Source organism: Harpia harpyja, chromosome 9 (assembly GCF_026419915.1).
Source record: "Harpia harpyja isolate bHarHar1 chromosome 9, bHarHar1 primary haplotype, whole genome shotgun sequence".
NCBI classification, from domain to species: Eukaryota; Metazoa; Chordata; class Aves; order Accipitriformes; family Accipitridae; genus Harpia; species Harpia harpyja.
Genome location: NC_068948.1, coordinates 34456317 through 34475142, shown reverse-complemented (window position 1 = coordinate 34475142; position 18826 = coordinate 34456317). Strand labels below are relative to the sequence as shown.

General features: G+C 42.1%; 2 protein-coding genes across 4 annotated transcripts; both read right to left on the bottom strand.

Moving 5' to 3' along the window:
- Positions 1-43: 43 nt before the first annotated feature.
- DDX55 (DEAD-box helicase 55) lies at positions 44-8688 on the bottom strand. 2 transcript variants are annotated; one of them, XM_052797743.1, is made up of 14 exons: positions 8551-8688; positions 8126-8176; positions 7951-8037; positions 7256-7347; positions 7080-7142; positions 6206-6355; positions 5536-5725; positions 4882-4964; positions 4354-4485; positions 3325-3417; positions 2533-2647; positions 1645-1813; positions 981-1273; positions 44-485 (listed from the first exon to the last, which is right to left on the bottom strand). In XM_052797743.1, exons 1-14 carry the CDS (start codon positions 8656-8658, stop codon positions 318-320), a joined length of 1794 nt encoding a protein of 597 aa, XP_052653703.1. In that variant the 5' UTR covers positions 8659-8688; the 3' UTR covers positions 44-317. The 2 variants fall into 2 exon arrangements, with proteins under 2 accessions (XP_052653703.1, XP_052653704.1); XM_052797744.1 differs by lacking the exon at positions 7080-7142.
- Positions 8689-9856: 1168 nt separating this feature from the next.
- On the bottom strand, positions 9857-15990 carry TMED2 (transmembrane p24 trafficking protein 2). 2 transcript variants are annotated; one of them, XM_052797314.1, is made up of 5 exons: positions 15741-15990; positions 14168-14360; positions 13730-13750; positions 11670-11777; positions 9857-10605 (listed from the first exon to the last, which is right to left on the bottom strand). In XM_052797314.1, exons 1-5 carry the CDS (start codon positions 15918-15920, stop codon positions 10481-10483), a joined length of 627 nt encoding a protein of 208 aa, XP_052653274.1. In that variant the 5' UTR covers positions 15921-15990; the 3' UTR covers positions 9857-10480. The 2 variants fall into 2 exon arrangements, with proteins under 2 accessions (XP_052653274.1, XP_052653275.1); XM_052797315.1 differs by lacking the exon at positions 13730-13750 and having other exon boundaries at positions 15741-15987.
- Between the last annotated feature and the right edge of the window lie 2836 nt (positions 15991-18826).

Genomic DNA, 18826 nt, shown 5'->3' with positions numbered 1-18826 from the left:
AAAGTACCTTATGGTGTATTCAAACTCATTCTAAGGTATGCTGTTACTTACTGATCTGTGGTACATACCTGAAAAAAACAAAATGAAAACCTACACAAGGCTGCTAATGGAAACCTGCAGCTCCTGCCATGCCACACAAGAGTGGTGCTTTTAGCTTTGTTCTTAACTGCAGGCTTGTTCGTATGTCTTTATGGATGCCAGATCTCTTTATGAAGAAGTTAGATCAATTCTGTTCTCTGCATCATTATTTTGTTAGAAAAATACAGTTTTATTGAAATAGGCAGTATTTTAATGTAAAAGTGGCATTAGAATAACTGTCAACCTTCAGACTCTAGTTCAGCAACACCTTCTACTTTAAGTCTACTCTGGCTGCCTGTTAGTCTCTTCTCAAACTCTTCTTCGCTAATTTTTCCCTTTTTTAATCTTTTCAAGAGTCTTGTGTCATTCAGCAGCTCTTCCATATCCTCATCTTCAATATCAGAGCCCTGTTGGCAGTTGAAAAACAACAAATTAGACACAACACCAAAAGGTTTTCATTCTGTACAGCTGAACATAAGAGAAGCTTACAACTCAAGATTTTGCCAGGAGTATCCAAGCAGGAAATAATACTCAATTTCTACCTAAGAAGCTATCCAATTCTCAGTTACACTCATTGAGAATTGAAAAAAGGAAAAAAAAGTAAAAGAAATCAAGTCCTGTCTACCATCATGCCATACTGCTGGACCTCTGAGAAACAAAAATCTATGCTACCTATGCTGGCAGCATTACTGACTAGCATCAGAGTGCTAAGAAGTTATTTTAGTGTTTGGCTTTAAAAAGCTTCTCTATAATTTTTTTATGCTTTGCCTGTCAAGGTCCTAAAAAGTTAATTTACAGTCGTCGGTTCCATTAACCTAAAATCCCATGGCTCTCTGCAATTTCAAAGTATGTACCTATGCTACAGCAATCACATGCAGTTTAATAGAACGGACACAGTTTACCTCTTCACGCTTCCTTTTAGCTGTTATTTTCTTTTTCTTCTCCCTCTTGGCTTTCTGCTTTGACCAGGCTTTGTTCTTTATGAATTTCTTTTTCACTCCATTTTCCTGTCTTTCTTTTCTTTGTTGTTCTAATTGCTTTTGTCTCTGTTTTTCTCTATTTTTATCCTTAAATGAAATGGAGTCTGTATTAACAGTGACTGGAGTAAAGTCTGGAAAACATTTTCCTCTTAGTTCAGGCATCTTTGGCATTTTTAACAATGCAAAACCTTTGGCAAGGCTAGCAAAATCCAGATCTGTTAAAATAAAGATTTTAAAGTCAGTTTCCTGCTGGATAAAAAGTTACTTTCACTAAGTAAGTCACAGAAAAAAACATCTTATTGTATTGTTTGCATTCTATACTTAATACTAGTGACAATACTAAGTCACTTTTATTTATGCTTACATCAGTTTGGTCAAACTCACTAATTAAATGTTTTCTCTTGAAAACAATGAGAAACAAGTTGCTTGAAAAAATAGGAGTTTTGTCAGAATCTAATACTGCAGAAAGTAAACCTGAGATCAGGAATCAGTAGTTGAAGCTTGTGGACAAGACTACTTTTTTCCCAAACCAAATACTGTTTTCTGAAAAGAACAGTAAAAGATACCAGCCTCTGCTGGGAATTACCTTTTATTCGGAAGATGAGATTACATTCATGTTTGGCATAAGCCTGGACGTAAGACACAAAGGCTTTCATCCCTTTCTCAAACACTGCCCGGTCAGCTAGGGCCATGGACTTGAGTTTTGGAAGAAGATCTAACACATTTGTCTGTGGTTTCATTTCCTGCATGGGACACTGAAAGCCAGAGAAGAAATACAAAACCAAAGGAAAAGTTCAGCCGAATGATTTTAAGTGCACTGTGAAACTTCAAACACACACTTCTTGCCCAGTTAATCTTCAGTCAGCTTTGAGCCCTTTTCCCTCTTCTGCTTGGTCATTTCAACACACTAGTTCACCATTCAGCCCCACACAACAGATGTCCTAGCCCAGCAGATGAGTTCACACACTGCAGCTCCAGAGGCATAACATCATCTCATGATCTCATGCCTTACCAACCTATGTTCTCATTAGCAGGCCTCTAGAGAATTTATACAATTAATCCCACAAATGCAGGACCAGGCACAAGAAATTATCAGAGTTAAAAATAAACAGCAGAGAGGGTGGAGTGTATGAACTGGTGGTGGCGGGGTTGGGGGTAGGACTGTAAGCCAGCGCTGCCCTTCTGGAAATGTTCAATCAACACACTCTTAGAAATTAAGAGCCTTTCCTTGCTCAATGCATCACATATTCCTGTTACAAACTGAGGAGATAACACTGGGAGCAATCGTGTTCTAAAAGGTAGTTGCATTTGGTGATTAATAAGCAGCTCTTGTCTTTTTTTAACTGTGCAGCTCTGCTAAAACATGACCTACGCATATGACCTTAAGTTCTACAAATTCTGATTTCAAAACTCCTATCAGTAAGCCTGTCCACTTGCTCTTTCCTGCTTTGAGGTAGAATAAAAGTTTACTAACCTTTTGGTTGATTGAGAGAAAGTTAACGTAAGATTCTTCCATGGGAAGCAAAAATACAAGTGCACTGCCTACATTGCCAATCCGTGCTGTTCGACCACACCGATGCACAAAGGCACTGAAACAACACAATACAGAGCTAACTTGAACAGGAGATGCTCAGTCTGATTTTAAAGTACTAGGCAGTAAAAGGGCGAATCTTGTGGAATGGAAAATAGAGAGTGCTATATACTTTTGAACTAAACCAACAGGAAATAGTAAAATGCAATACAAGAGATGTGTAGCAGTGCCACTCAATTGTTAGGACTGTATGCTAAAGCAAGGGGCATCTGTTTTGGGGGTAAAGTTTAAGCAGGTTGTAGGGAGAATTATGACAATGGAAGTTAAAATACATGGAAAAGCGGCTTTCATGTGAGCTTTCAATGTATCGTTCCTTGAAGAGCTCTGTCCCCCCTCTCATCTCTGTTCTCATTCACCCTAGTGTCTTACTTCTCATTATTTATTTGATACTCTCATACTAAGCCTTACACCAGACTGCCTCTTCACACAAATATGTGGCGACCACTCATTTGACTTAAGCGCATGCAACACAAAGTCATTTCAATTCACAGCAGTTACAACAAAAATTGCAGTGTTTCAACCTCCCTTGTTCATGCACTATTTTGTGTGTTCACTCAGACTAACTTCCAGGCAGCGATTAAATGTTTTCCGCAGTTTGGGTTCCCAATTTATATCTGAACAGTACAGTAACATGACCACAAGTAGAGTAAAGGTTCTTAAGATCTGAAGTTGTACCTCGCACTGCTAGGTGGGTCATACTGTAAAACCCATTGTACTTCTGGAATGTCTATGCCGCGGGCCATCACATCAGTGCAAACTAAAATGCCACTAGGAAGAAAAAAAAGCATATTTTCATTAAACTGTCATTTGAGAAGAGCCAGTCTCCCCACAGCTGTGTATTCTGCATCTACACTGGAAAATGAGGAACAAAACATTTTAAAACATTTGTTTTTTGAAAAGAGAAAAAATATTGTAAGGTAGTTGCAGTTTTCACCAACTAAAATTCTACGTAACATTATGAAAAGGAATGTGATTTACATTAGATCACTAAGAAAAATCAAAAAAGTTCTAATAAAAGACTTAAGTTGTTCTTCCAGTCTGCTGGTAATTATTTTTCTTATAATATAAAATGCTAAAACTCAGGTCCCATGCAATAAAAAAAAAGACAGCTAATGAGGCAAGGGTCTCTTAACAACATCTTGCAAAGCTGACAAAGAATACTTTTCTGCAGGTAAATTACAGCATTGTGTGACCATATTCTTGTTCATATACTAATAAAAGAGTATCCTGGATCTCCACTCTGGTTACCAATCAGGAAAAGGTTCCCTATCGATGGTACGTTTACTCAGCAAGGCTAATGTGCAGTTGTAGCATGTGACGGTACAGTGTGCCCAGTTAAAATAGTAGCACTGATAGCAGCAGTAATGATGGGCTTCATAGTGCTATGTTTGGCCAGCAAGCAGCACAAACTACAGAGGGTCCCAGGCTGCAGGATATCCTAAATCTGTGTCCCTGCACCTTCCATGCTGCCACACGGATTATCTAAATTAGGCTGGACATGCTCCAGTCACATTTGCACTTTGTTTGCGAACATACTTTGAGTACCTAAGCGTAGTTTGTGTTATTATAAATACATTCAGAACCAGCTGGTAGCATCCTTCTCCTCAGCACACCACCACTCTTCCACACTAAAGTGGCAGACAAAATTACATATCCATTACTATTCTTACTTTTGGCTGGCTTAGCCTATTCCTATGTTCTTACCCTGGGAGCTTCCGAAACTCAGTAAAGATCTTGTTACGCTTGTGCTTCATTTTCCCATGAATGCTCATTATTTTCACTTGTTTAATTAAGGATTCCAAAGCCTTCCCATAGTATTCCACACAGGCACACGTGCTGTTGTGATACAGGCAGACATAAAAGCAAAAGATTACGCTGCATTTTTAATCTGCTTTAGATGGCCAAGCTAGAGTGGTCTGAGATCTTTCAAAAATATACACTATTGCCTATTTTTATTCAAAATATGTATATCATTTTTATAATTAACATATAATCATCTAGAATGCCTTACTTTAAAAATGCATATAAAATTTATGTTTTGCTTAATAAAGTTCAACACAATCCTGACATGAAGCAATGATCAATCTCTTTTTAGGCACCATATTCTACAAGATAGCTATTAAAATTAATTGCTTTTAAAATAGTTGTGTCCTTGTCAACATAGGGCATAGTTTTGGAATTTAAGTGATAAAACACCATACTGTTTTCACAATGAAACACAAACAGAATTACCTGAAAAAGACTAGATGTTTTTCCTGTTTGTGCTGCCGAAGAAAATGCACCAACTGATTAAATTTTTCATCTGCTTTGCAGATCTATACAATGCAAAAGAAAAAAAAAAAAGAAAATGGCCTTGATGCAAAGTGATCTGCCAGTTTCCTCTTCATTGTGCACTGATAAATGCCTACAGGCATAATTTCGTAATACTGACCATTTGTACCACAGTTCATTATGTGGAATATTACTCTTTTATGTATCTTAAGTAAAAACAAATACTTAAGCTCCCAGTCTTCCCATCCCCAGCCACAATACCTCTCCTGCAGTAGTACCTCAAGTATCCCTCAGCCACTTTTCTGGACTTGCCAAAGTCTCGTCCCATACCCATTCACTACAAGCAGGTCAAGGAGCCACAGCACTGCAGCTAGTTTAGGTTACAACTCCTGGCCAGCTAAACAAAACCCAAAGAGCAGGAAACAAGAGGGTTGCTAATTTACATCTTTCTCCTTAGCTTGGTTACTGATCTTTGGAGAACCTGCAAAAGTCTTTGAGACTTCTGGTTCCTCTATTAATGGGATCCTAACTGACCAAGACTTAAAAACTTATTGATAGAACCAGGAAAAAAGAAGAGGGGAACAAGAAACCATCACGAAGCACAGAGGTTCGCACCATATAATAGTTCTCCAGGCGTGTTGGAGTTTTCTGTGTGTTGCTTGCTGCCATTCCCTTCTCTTTCACGGAGATGCGGACAGGATTCCGGAGACCTGCTCTCACCAGGTTCTCCACCTCTTGAGTTTGAGTTGCTGAGAACAGACCTGTCCGTCTCTGCTTGGGCAAAAAGTCCAGAATGGCATTTAAACTGCAAGTAAGCACATGTAAAACATAACTGTCCCAAGACTTCCCTCAGAAAGAAGTTTAATCACTGGAAGTAAGAGCTTACAAACAAAATAGTTTTTATTATCAAATGCCAATCTTCTATTGAACTAATTACCTTAACTTTGAGAGAAAGAGAAAAGAGACATCAAAGCTTTTTTGTTGAAGTGTTTTAAGACATTCTGATGTGTAAATAATGATACTTAATCAAGCATTAATATAGCATGTGCTAATAGATCAGAAAAAAAGACATTTTACACTCTGTATTCATCAAGGATCCACTCTTTCCTGATTCTCTTCCCCCTCAGCAATTGCTTTATGTAGCCTTTGGAGCAAGGAGAGATAAAAGAACAAAACAGAAGAAATCTAACTTTAGAGGTCATTGTAGGCCACGCTCATTCACATCGATCCTATATGAACTCATTTAAAACTTCAGAAGTATTACCAAAATTTATTATTTAAATACCTTGCTTCAAAGCCCATATCTAGAAGTCTGTCTGCTTCATCTAATACCAACACATCAAGAGACTTCACACAACCTGCTAGATCCAGCCCGTCTGCTTTTCTTCTGAACAGATCCTCCAAGCGGCCCGGTGTAGCTACAATGATGTTCCCACTGTTTGTGAACAAGACATGTAGCAATTTTTTAACTGTGCAAGATAAGGACTTTAGGGGAGCTGCCAACATTATTATCGCAGCACAAACCTGTACACAAGTTGACTGCATTCTTCAATAAAACAATTTCATTTTGTCACTTCTAACTCTATTCATGTCTCAGTGCCTTTCAGACACTATGTTGATGGGAGAAAAACAATCAGGTGAAAGCACACCATTTGTGATAAGAAAAGTTTAGAATATAATCAGCAACTATGGAAAGCAACTATCAGCTAGAAGAAATATTTGGTACCTCTACGCAAAAGCCAGTGGCAAATATGATTGCTTCAAGACTTCATCATCGGTAACAGCACCAGTTCCAGAAAATTATTCATCAGCACAGTCTCAATCTCACTAGAGCCTACTGCTAGTACAACATTTACAAGAAAGAAGGAACTGAAATATTCAGCGAAGAGTTTTCAGCTCACCATGCTGCACACTGTTCTTCACCCAAACAGCATGTAAATGATACTGATTTCACATATGATCCTTTCCTGTTGTCTCATTATGGCGTATCTCACCCAAGGAAAAGAATCCACAACTTCCTCAGCATACACCTAACCTACTCATGCATTACCATCAAATTTTAGCACCAGCAAGACCAAAGCCCTAATCTCAAAACCCTAAGGACACAGAGAAAACCATGGCTGCAAGGCCCTGATAAAAGTTATTGACAATCAACTCACCCGTGTTCTTTAAACTTTTCAACATCTTCCATGGGATTCCTACCACCAATTAAAAGAATCTGACTAAGACAATAAAACAGAAAGATTTAGGTCATCTTTAAGTTTTGCTAGTGTACGAATGACAGAAGTCCAAAAAAAAAGGCACTGTGGTCACGACAAGCCTAAAGTTCACTCACCTAAACCTGGGGAAGTGTTTTGTGAAATGTGATAGCACCTCATCAATTTGAATAGCTAATTCTCTCGTTGGTGTGATAATTATAGCTCCAACCTGCACATGAAAAACAAAAGGAATTTGTGGAAAATAACAGACTAGAAGTAAGATTTGGGCAAAATTCTCCCTTACAAGCTAAGCAAATACGAGCCATATTTATGATCCCAGTTTTAGACTAAACATTTCCATAGAAACACAATAAAGTATACAAAATAACACAAAATATCTATGAAAGAGGCATTATACCAATGTGCAAAATACCTCTGCTTGAAGAACAGTATCTAATAATGAAATTTAATAGCAAGTAACAGTGCAAGCTCCCTGTACACTAAAATGTATTCCAAGTCAATGGATGCTAAAAAGCATTCAAAGACTCTTATTTGCAGTACATCATTGTATTTGATATTTTAAGACATTTTTCTAACAGCTCAGAAACCTGTTTTGACCATGTCAAATAAGAAGCTGTATCTAAGTGCAAAGAAAGCATCCCAATATTTATTTTCAAGTTTTAAACAGTTTGCTGTTACTGCTATATCAAAGAGCTGAGCACATAGTCACTTTATGTGTATGCAATTTTCCTTATTGGTACTTTTCCTGAAGTCCTCAAATCTTGTTGGCACATCATAAAAATATACTCAGAACTGAATGACTTGATCTTACCTGCATTTTCTTTAATTTTGCTTCCCGTCTGAGAAGAATTTCCAGTATGGGAATGACAAATGCTAAGGTTTTGCCACTGCCTGTTACCTGTGAGACGGGAAACAGACTCAGCCCTCCCTCAGCTCCAGAGACAAACCAAGAAAAGCAACAGACTCAAACAAGAAAAAGCACTCACCGCTTCTGCCGCAACATCTTTGTTATTCATGAAGAGCGGAATGGTGGCAGACTAAAAAAAAGAAAAACATCACATGAACGGTTGAATTGGCTACGGTGGAAGTAAATCTCACAAAGGCTAAATCCCCACAAGAGACATACAAGCTCTCTCTAACCATCACCCAGGCAGAGCCAGTGACTGGAAGCCAAGGGCTGCTCCAGAATCCAGTGACTGCTCCGACCTGCGCCCTCGGGGCTGCGACCGAGCCCACCGACACCGCCCAGAGGGGACGGCGCAGCCCGTCCCCAGACCACCACGGGCTGGCCCAGGCGCTGCTGACACCGCCCGCACCCTCCTTCCTCAGGCCCTGCCTCCGCGCCGCTGCCCCGGCTCCCCGTTCCCCGGGACAACCGCGGGCCTGCGGCCGGCGGGGAGCGTCCCCTCACCTGCACCGGGGTCATGCGGGCGAAGCCGAGCTCCCGCAGCGCCTGCAGCACGCCCGGACTCAGCGCCACGGGCAGCGACTCCCAGCTCCCCTCAGTCACCGCCTCCATCTTGGACGGGCGCCTCGGCCCCGTCCGCCGCCCAGCCTCTCCCCCCACGCCCCGGGGTCCGGCCTCGGCGGGGCCGCCCGGAAACAGGCGCTGCAGCACTTTGGTTCCGCGTCCGCCGCCTCCCGCCTCACCCTGTGGGGTTTTTGCCTCCTCTCAGAGAGAACTGGGCAGTAAACACCTGGCTATAGTAAAAAAATCGTATTTCTGTGGCAAGCGGCCTATCATAGCAAGTACTTCTGTGGGTCATACAGGAGCACTGTGACACCAAGCTGCCCGGGGTGGAGCAGCAAAGCCATAGGTTTAGAATGACCTGCGATTTCTTCTACCTGCCCACAGAGTGGGATGAATTCCTGATATCCTAAGAGATACTCTGTGAAAAAGCTTTGTGCTAAACTATACTTCCTTAAAGTATCAAAGAGAAAAAAAAAATACAAAGTCACTTTTTTTTTTTAAAGAATTTGTTTATTTATCGAACCTGGGTCATATTTAGATTCACAAGCAATTTTTAAATGTACATCTTAGAATTCAATTTTAAGTGTTTTACACAAAAATATTGGCACACAACAGTTACAATAAGGTGTAACAGCCACCTTTCTGAAGAACTGCTGCAAGTGTTTGCCCAAGGTTGAAAAAACTTTACCTGGAACATGAAAACCTGTAACAAATTTTAAATTAATTGTACAAAACTGTTGTGTGTTACTTGTAGAGGCTCACCCCTGGAAAAGACCCCACCCCACCCCCAAAAATGATTACAACTAATATACATCAGTCACAACATAATCCTGGCTCAGCACCCACATCAGACGCTTCTTTAATTTTTAAACCAATCTTCAGATACCGAGGAAAGTAACTTTATACAAAAACAAATCTACATGTGCCTGAAAACAAAAACACACCAGTATTTAGCATTATGCTAATTATGATCAGACAATGGCAGAGACTGCCACTTAACTTAAATACAAGGGCTGCATAGCATCGCAATAAACCCCCAGAATCATTAACCCTTTGGCACCAGGAATCCAGATTTCCTGAACACTAACGCATTCTGCAAGAGCGCCAACAGTCTGAGCTTTGGACCTGCAAAAACCAAAGGGTTAACCATTGTTTGCCAAGACACTGCACACAACTGGCTTCGATATAAAACCTGTGAAAGACTAAAAACCATATGATGAACATTCGGTAATGAGAGGAGAAAATGTATTTTCGTATCGACCATTTAATTTAAAAGAACTTTGGGAATAAGTTGATGTAATTAGGATTGTTACTGAAGACTTTCTTTTGAATAGCAACTAGGTATGAATACTAGATCGGAAGTGGTCAGCTGTCTTCTGTTCATTATCAGAACAAAGTTCCAATCGCTTCTCCTTGGCAGTTTATGTAAGTGAAGAAGGGATTATTTTGATTTCATAACACCTACTGCAGGGTTAAAGATGTCAGAAATGCAAACAGTCATGTTAGGGCCTTGTACCGTTTCCCTAGATAGAACTGCAAGTACTTAGGAAAACAGGAAAAAAAGTTAGAAAAGACATCAACATTGCTTGTTACTACAGTTGAAATACAGCATTTGCAGCTTGCTTGGACCTCGCTTAGCATACAGACTAGGCAGATTTAAGTGAAAAAAATTATGCCAATTAATAGTGACAAGATTTCAGCACAGCTTTTGCTACAGAAGATATATAAAAACAATTCATTTTTAACTAGGAAGGAACATAAGCAAATAAGTTTTACAGTTCAGTAAAGAGGGTTCAGAAACTAAATGACTTTTTTGTGACCAGGATGTTTGGTAGACAGTGAACTGAAATCCGGGACCAGAAAAGTACTCTTAAACAACCCTTCGGACTTCAAAAAACCTCTTCAGGTAGTAGATTTGTCCCAGTGTCATGGCAACTAGTACAAGAGCTTCAAAGAATGACCAAAGAACCACTCTGCTGTTTGTGTTGTCATTAACTGGAAAAAAAAAAAAAAGTAGTAAGTAACAAAGCATTTAAAACAAACTTAAGACACACTTTGTCATTGAAACTGAAGTACTGCACATAAACCACTGATATTTGTATCACGTCATTACAAGTGTCCCAGAAGGACTCTGCAGTCTTGGAGATGAGATGTGAGAGCGGAGGAGGGGGTATTTTTCTGAACAGCTTGAACTGTGCTATGCAATGGTAAAACATCTGGTTTTAACCTCAACTTTGGAGATACACTGCAGCATCTTTCTCTATTCTGCCCACCTTCAAAGAGGCCAGACAGAAGCTTGTAACTGCCAAACAGAAGCCGCTTGCTTTTTCGAGTAACGGTTGCATATTACGGTCTCAAAGTCAAGTGGGAAATTTCTAAAGGTTCATCATCTTTGGTTCTAAATATTCAGCATTTTCTTAAATCAGACCATTAGTAACAAAAGTCATAAAACTGGAGATACTCATAGGTTCAAAAAGTTAAGGGGACAGTGCTTTAATATAATGTTGTATTTTTACATTAAAAATATTTGCCCTTTATTCTCACTGGGCTTCCCCTAATGCACCACTTAGCACTCTCAGTCATACTTTACAGCTGTATTTCAGAAAGTGAGGGTTGTGACTCGAGAGTTAACCATATTCTATACTTGGAAACAACAGTAGTTCTGCTCTATTTCAGCAAAATATTTAAAAAAAAAAAACTTTGGCTCAATTATTAAGCCACACCCACTTCAAGGATGAAGTAATAGTTCAACCAAAGTCTATCCCTGGGAACCATACCATTACGGATATCTTTGTGAACATGCCATTCAAAGAACTATAGAATTTACACCAATTAAGCAAAGATTGTTTTGCGTAACAATCTATTACATAAGAGGCAAGCCAATTTAAAGAAGATTGAAACATCAACTAATGCCCTGTGTGGGCAGGTCCTTCAGAACTTGTTCTAAATTTTTTTTTTTTTTTTAGTAACTTGGAATAGCTTTCATGGGCTTGTATTTTAAATCACATTTTGCAAGTTCATCTGAGAGGGGAGAAGGCATTTAAATCAAAGACACTTACTTGCTCTATGTATTCTTTCACGAACTTCCATGTACTCCTGTTCGTGCTTTACAGCTGTCATGGCCACTGCTAACTCATTAATCATCTCTTCTAGCTTGTTCTGATGAGCTGCGGAATAATTTCAGAAGCATCAGAAAGTCTGTTACTGACTCAAAAACCAATTTGTTAAAATTTATGAACAGTTACACTTCATTTCTTGTCGCATAAGAAGTTCTGAAAAATGCAGTCTGTACAGCTGAAAACTTTCTATCTTTACAGCAAAGTAAAGTTTAGCTTTTCTAGCGCCACTTTTCCCAACACGTCTCTATGGAATTTAACAGGAAAACTTTCTCCACATCCGACTAGAAGGCAGAAGACACACAATTTAGAGTCAGTACAGACCACTTATTTCCAATATGAGCATACTTTTCCAGAAAAACAGAATGTAAGAACACATGAGATCAATACCACACACTAGTATCTATTTTGCCAATATCGTCCAACATATTCCAAGCAAATTGTCTTAACATTACAGCTTTTCCTAGTTGTTAAGCTTGCAAAAATAGAACGACTGAGAATTTAGCTTAAGATCATGATGCTGGCAAAACGAGATCACTTTCTGAAGCAACATTTCATATCTTGTGATCTTCCAGTTTAGCTGAAGCACAGCGTTCAGCAGAAACAATGCCAAAGGGGCCTGGCAGAGGGCAGGAACTGGCTTCAGGTTCTGGTATGTCGTGAAAGCAGAAAAAGAAAATACCAAACCAATGATAACAGAAAACTAGCTTGAGAGAGTTCAGCAAATGGAAGGATCAGAGATCCAAGATTTACCGATTTGACATCAATCACAGCATCTTTTAAATACACTCATGCTCAAAGAACTGTCCATTTACAAATTTATAAATTATGCAAGTAATTTTCAAAGTTTTCTAGCATCAAGAGAAGTTCAAGAAGTTCATTCCACAGACATACCCTGGGCAATCAGCTCTCTCAAAAAAAGTCACAAAACCCAACACATTTGCCATTGAAGGGACATACTTGAGTTTCAAGATACCTTATTACGTTTTTATTTATAAACTAAGTGTTTCAGATCACAATCTGAAAATAAAGCTATTCAAAATACACACCTTATGGGGAAGAGTCAAAGAGAGGACCAGAGAATAACTCATACAAGTTACAATTAAAATCTAAATAGTTGTGTAAACCACACTCACTTTGCTAGTATCGTAAATCCCTTACTTTCACTGCCAACTGGTCATTGAAATAAGTGCAGTTTATCAGTAAGAGAAGAAACTACAGTTGCATGGATTGTTTAAACCCACTCCAAAAAAATACATTCAAGAAAAAGTGTTTGCCCTAAAAATTTAAAGCTACACTACTATTTACAACAGATATATTCAGACTCAATAAAAGATTTAACTGAGTCTTTCTGCAGAAAAACAGAAGTTAGGAAGTTGTTACTTTTTAAGTGATATCTAGCACTCAATGCACACAGTTATTTGCTTGCTAAAATAGAAAACAAGAATTTTTTGCCTTTCTAGCTACAGTTAGTGATTTCTAAATAAAAATTTTTTAAATTGTTACCCAATACATTCATTTATTTCTTTTACAGCAAATTACAAGTTTGAAGTTTTTCCCCTTGTGACACTACTGATAATTCATAAGCTAAAAGAAGGAGCTTATTGCTTCCAAAAGCCCTTCATTACTCAACACCCACTTTAGCAATAGAAAGCAAACACCGTCTAAAATATCCAATGTTCTTGGATGTTCAGTGTTTTAGTTTAAGTTCACCTAAAACTCCTGATTAAGTCTTCTGTTAGCCATAAATAACCACCTGAAGACAAACTGTCACGGACAGTTCAAGGACCTGATCCCAAAAGCTGCTAACTATATAAACCTCTCGATGGAAGCTTGCAGGTGCTCAGCATTGCTCAGAATCAGACCTTTTATGTAGTTTATTAAAAAAGACATTCTCATGCTACAAACAAATGTTACAGAGAAAAAGCAAACGTTAGCTGTTAGTGAATAAACATATGCAAAAGACAAGATGCTAATGAGCTTTCAAAAAGCAGTACACATACCATCCCAGGTATCTCCACCACCTAGAGAAAAGTGTAAGAGATGAACACAAGTACAGGACAAAAGGCTGCAGATAAAACAGTAATTTACACAGCTAAGAAAATTTTTATATTAGCACATTTATCAAAGAGCTCAACTAATGCATGTAGTAGTCTACATACTGCTGAGCAAACTAGAAATCAGAGAATGAACCTGATGAAAAGACTAAGGATGAAAGCATTAGTTTCTGCAGATGGCCAAGTGATTCCCTGGTGATTTTGCGCTAAATCGTGTAATGAGGTCTAAAACCATCCATACCCATTTTAGCTGTGCAAGAAAACAGCTAACTAGACAGCCTGAAGAAACAGGAGTTCTGAGATTCCTAGTCAAGTTCAGAAGTCATGCACATAGGGAAAAAGCTCCTGAGCCAGAGCTAATTTCTTTACAGGAGTCTTCCTCACCTTCTGTCTCCATGTCTTGCCCCTTTGGAGCTTCCCCGATATCAATAGTGAACATCACTATCTTGGGAGTCATGGTGGACATTCTGTTGCTAAAGCAAAACTTGTAAGTCCCATCCATGTGGGCGGCAAACGTGTATTTTCCACTGGACTCTCGATCACCTTTATAAATTCCTTTATTATCAGGCCCTGTAATCTAGATGGGGAAAACAAATTATCATACATTTTATTTAAAATACAGTGGTTTTAAATACACCATTACAGCACTGCATGCATATTCTGAAATTATCCGGTCAGATTTACCAATACCATCTGTAATCTGACTGGTTTGGCATTCTTAATACTTTCCCTCTCAAAAGTCAACAGCAGTGATGTGTTTTTCTGCACAGAGATTTTTTTTTTAAAAAAACGAAAACAAAACAAAAAAACTTCTTGGTAAAGAAAACCATACATAAACCTCTCTTACTGGCCAAGATTACTGGCCTTCCATACTCAAAATAAGAAGCATTCAAGAACAAGTAAACCAGCTATTGACAGCCCTGGCTGTTAGCCAAATTAACAACTGCAGGGGAAACCTTATGTCTGACATTTGAAGGAAAACAAAAAGGGAAGAAAGACGTTCTCCCATATGTCAATACTGCTTTAGACACACAGTTGTGTATTGCTGCAGTTACCGTTTCCAACGGACTACGGGCCTGAATACAGAGCGCTCAGGGTGACTGTGATCTTAAGGCTTCCATCCCATCAGGCCACCAAACGCTGCTGCTGAGCTTCCATTAGTGACATCTGAATGCGATTTCATAGCTTCCTGACTCTGTCCCCTATTCGAGCGATGCGTAATTTTAAACAATTACATTCATTCTCAGCAACAACTCTCTCATGATGAATTTATCCCAAACAACTATCTACTCTTCACCAAGACAGAAGGAATTCTTGTCTATTATTCTCCTACTGGTGTGAGTGAGGCCTCATTAAGGAAAAGGACTTACCTACAACTTTCCAGACAACAGTCAACCTAATTAAAGACAACACCTTCTGATTCAAGGGGAGACGCGCTGCTCCCAGAATAAGCAACAGGTTTTTGTAAAGAGTAATCCTGTTCCTTCTTCCCGCCAAACAGTTTACTATGACAAGCCTACACCAAGGAGAATAACGAAGAAAACCTCCAGAGAACGGCCCCGAAAGCAGGAAGACTGCCTCCCGCAGCAACAGCAGAAACGACGAGCAGCCTTAGCCGAGGCACCTCGTCCCCTCGCGGACCGCCCAGGCCACCGGCCGAGGCCCGGGAGCACTCCTGTCCAGCAAGCCGACGGCGAGACCGCCCCACGGAGCCCCGGCGACGAGGCGGGACCGTCCCAAACTTCACGGACGGTTTTTCAACCCCCCTCAAACCGGCGTTTGCCCCCTCACCTCCACAGGGCACCGACGCCGCTGCCCTCCCAGGCGCTGGCCCGAGCCGCCACGGCCTCCCCACCCCCGCACCCGACGCGCAGGGCCCGGCTGCCGGAGCAGCCCTCCCCCTCAGCACGGCACCCGCGGCCCAAGGTCAGCCCGCCGCGGCGGCGTCCCGCCTCACCTCCACGTCGATGTCCAGGAAGCCCCCCTCCGCCACCTCGAAGATGAGCCCCATCTTCGTGCCGGAGGGCACCCGCTCCAGGAAGCACTCCTCAGCGTGCGCGTCAATGCTGACGAAGTAGGCGGCAGCCGGGGCCGCCAGCGCGGCCAGCAGCGCCAGCACCGCCCGCACCGGCGACATGGCGGAGCCCAGCGGGAGGGGGCACCGAGCGGCGGGCCAGCAGGAAAAGGGGAGGGGGACTTCCGCCTCGCGCCACGCCCCTTCCGGGGCACGGGGCCGCCGCTCATAGGCCGGCACGGCCCCACTGCCACGTACGGTCTGTGCTACGGTGGCCATTAAGGGACCGTTCGGAAAGGGACCGCCTCAACCCTGAGGCAGGGACCGCGCGACGCAGGAGGCGGGGCCCGCCCTCGGGAGAAACCAGTGAGCACGGAGCAGGGGCAGAGCCGCGGGGCGAGGAACCAATCAGAACGAGGCGGGGAGAGCTGTCCTGTCAGAAGGAGCGGGGCGCCGAACGGCATTGGGCGGGCAGCTGAGGGGGCGTTGCCCGGCTACCGGGGGAGGGACGGCGGGAGCGCGGGAGGCCGGCTGGCGGCCCCTGAGGGGATTTGGGCGGGCGGCTGCCAGCGCAGTCTTGCGCGGCCCGAGCTGCTGAAGCCCGGGATACCCAAACTTGCTACAGCAAGGTAGAGATTTGGGGAGCAGCTGACGACCAAGAAAGTAACGGGGAAGCCCAGTTTGTGGGCTGTTCTTTGCGCACAAGAAAACACAGTCAAGATACGCGGCAGGCTCCTGCACCACCCAAGGCAGACTGCGCATAAAAAGCCATTCCTTGCATGGCCATGCTTAGATGCTAATTTTCAGTTAAAACTTCCAGTCAGAAATACGGAAGGTCATGCTTGAGCTTAAGGAAGTCTGTTTTTGTGACTAGCTGATTTAATTATCCGCAGAAGATTTAAAGACTAAAGCACAATCTGGTTTTCTAGTGAAATATTTATGTGTTTGCCTCTGCCAAGTAAGCGCCAGTTATTGTACTCAGACATTGCATTTGTCTTCAGTTGTATGACAAATGTTAACCCAAATACTTGATTTATGTAAGTAAATTCTGCTCATCTCACTCAAGCTGCCAGTTTTGAGCTAGCAGAGCCGGCTGTGTTAGTGCAGGCTCAGGGTGTGGACATGTGTGAAAAGGAAAGCTTTTGGCAAGAGAAGCATGAACTTGAGGAGTTGCAGGTCACGTACATGACTGGATAAAAGACCTCTCCTGCCGAGTCACTGAAAACTATTGTTTTCAATGAGTTTGGATCATGCCAACCTTGAACCTACTGCTTTCCATAGCATAAACTGCTGTGCTGGTTTTTCATCTATCTCAGTAGTAGTTTTAGTCTTGTCACTAGCATGTTCTCGAACTTATTACTTTTTTCCTCTACATGCATTTGTACATAACAATGGGAACTCATTTAATACTAAATTCTGGTGGCATGAACTCTTTTTTCTCATCTGTAACTCGGACAAAATGATGATTTCACAGCATATCTGTTCCCCTGAGGTACTGCCGAGTGTTCTCCAAATGTTCTGCTCATACTGCTACCCCTCCTCGTGCTTTCGTGAGCGGTCTTTGCCAGGAAAGGATGACTACTCCATTATTCACCCTCATGCTCCCTCTGGAACTTTGTGCAATATCCTGCGGTGTTCAATTTTGGCAATAAATTTCATGAATGATATGTAGATATATTTTCACAGGATATCATTGATTATTATTGTAAGTTAGACAACTGAACGTCAAACTCAGACGTTTGGAGGCTGTTTTGTTATCCTTCTGGCTGCCCAGCTCAATGAAGATGAGTGCCTACTGGCAGCACATGAGGAAGATTGAAATTTTGTAACTTGTGACAGAAGGAGATAGTGACAGTATTGCATGAAAAAGTTTGCCTGTCACAGTGTTGCATTTCACATCATTCATACCTCCCATTCTCTTGCATTGGCCTTCTGCATTTGCCAAAAATAGAGAATTAGTGCAGCATTCATTCACAACACGCAGCACGTATCAGTCACTCCAGGCCTGGCTTTTGCAACTCCAGTTTTATTTCTCATGACTAGTTCCAGTGTTTGATATTATTCATAGTACCTTTTCCAAAAAATAATGCATTATTCCTACACTGCATACAGGAAGTGGCGGGAGTTGGACCTAAAATTATTTCAGGGCACATTTAATTTATCTGTAAAGACTCATCTGGAGCACCTCTTACTAAACACCGTGAGAGTAAGAACATTTACAAGTGCATAGTCACGCCTGAGGGCAAAAATACTGAAAAACTTAACCAGAAAAAGACATTTTGGTTTAGTTTAAAATCCTCTGTAAGTGGATCCGTGCCAGCAAACCACTCGGATGTATAAAATCTCCACTGATACTCTGAACATGTGTACAGGCATAACGACTGTCTTTGCTCCTGTGGAGTGAGGGCCTGAAAACCCTGACGATGTGCGAGCCGCTGGGTGCGAGACCCTCGCCGTCCTGCAAAATGACTTGTTCACCCCGCGACGTTTGCCTGCAGCCATCTGTTAGCCTTCGTCCTCTTTTGGAGCAGGGGGATCCTCTTTCCCCCGTCTGTCCCGGTACCCCACGCGAGTCCACTCTGAACGCAGGTGCTGCACTCGCTCTTGGGCACCGTCACACCACAGACATGCGGCTGCGGCCCCGCCACTGCTGCAAACCCACTTCGGTGCTGGGTATTGTCTACGTGGGATCCCCAATCCTCAACACGCGTGGGTGTGACTTCTGACCCTTCAAACACGCGGTGATCACCTCCGGACGACGAAGCCTTTGGGCAGAAGACGTTGACAAGCACCAGTAATCCCGCCTGCTGAAGCGACTCGGCACAAGCCCCGAGCTTCCAGCACCCGCCTTTGGTGATGCTCCGCTCCCCCAGCGCAGGGAAAGCGCACGGAAAGCCCCGCACAGCACCGGCTTTCACCCCGACTCCGCCCGGCGGGAATCGGCCCGGGAAGCGGCGAGACCGGAGCCGCACCTCCCGCAGCCCGCTGGGGTGAGGCGAGGCGAGGCGAGGCGAGGAGCGGCGGCCGCG

What these genes read in the sequence shown, in the direction of transcription:
- DDX55 (XM_052797743.1), bottom strand. Translation starts at nt 8,658, where the DNA reads ATGGAGGCGGTGACTGAGGGGAGCTGGGAGTCGCTGCCCGTGGCGCTG. An exon ending in CCCGCATGACCCCGGTGCAG is followed by an intron (nt 8,177 to 8,550) that starts GTGAGGGGACGC and finishes TCTTTTTTTTAG; the next exon opens with TCTGCCACCATTCCGCTCTT. An exon ending in GCCTGGAGAACTATTATATG is followed by an intron (nt 4,965 to 5,535) that starts GTGCGAACCTCT and finishes TGCATTGTATAG; the next exon opens with ATCTGCAAAGCAGATGAAAA.
- TMED2 (XM_052797314.1), bottom strand. Translation starts at nt 15,920, where the DNA reads ATGTCGCCGGTGCGGGCGGTGCTGGCGCTGCTGGCCGCGCTGGCGGCC. An exon ending in GCAAGACATGGAGACAGAAG is followed by an intron (nt 13,751 to 14,167) that starts GTGAGGAAGACT and finishes ACTTTTCTCTAG; the next exon opens with GTGGTGGAGATACCTGGGAT. An exon ending in TGAAAGAATACATAGAGCAA is followed by an intron (nt 10,606 to 11,669) that starts GTAAGTGTCTTT and finishes TTTTTTTTCCAG; the next exon opens with TTAATGACAACACAAACAGC.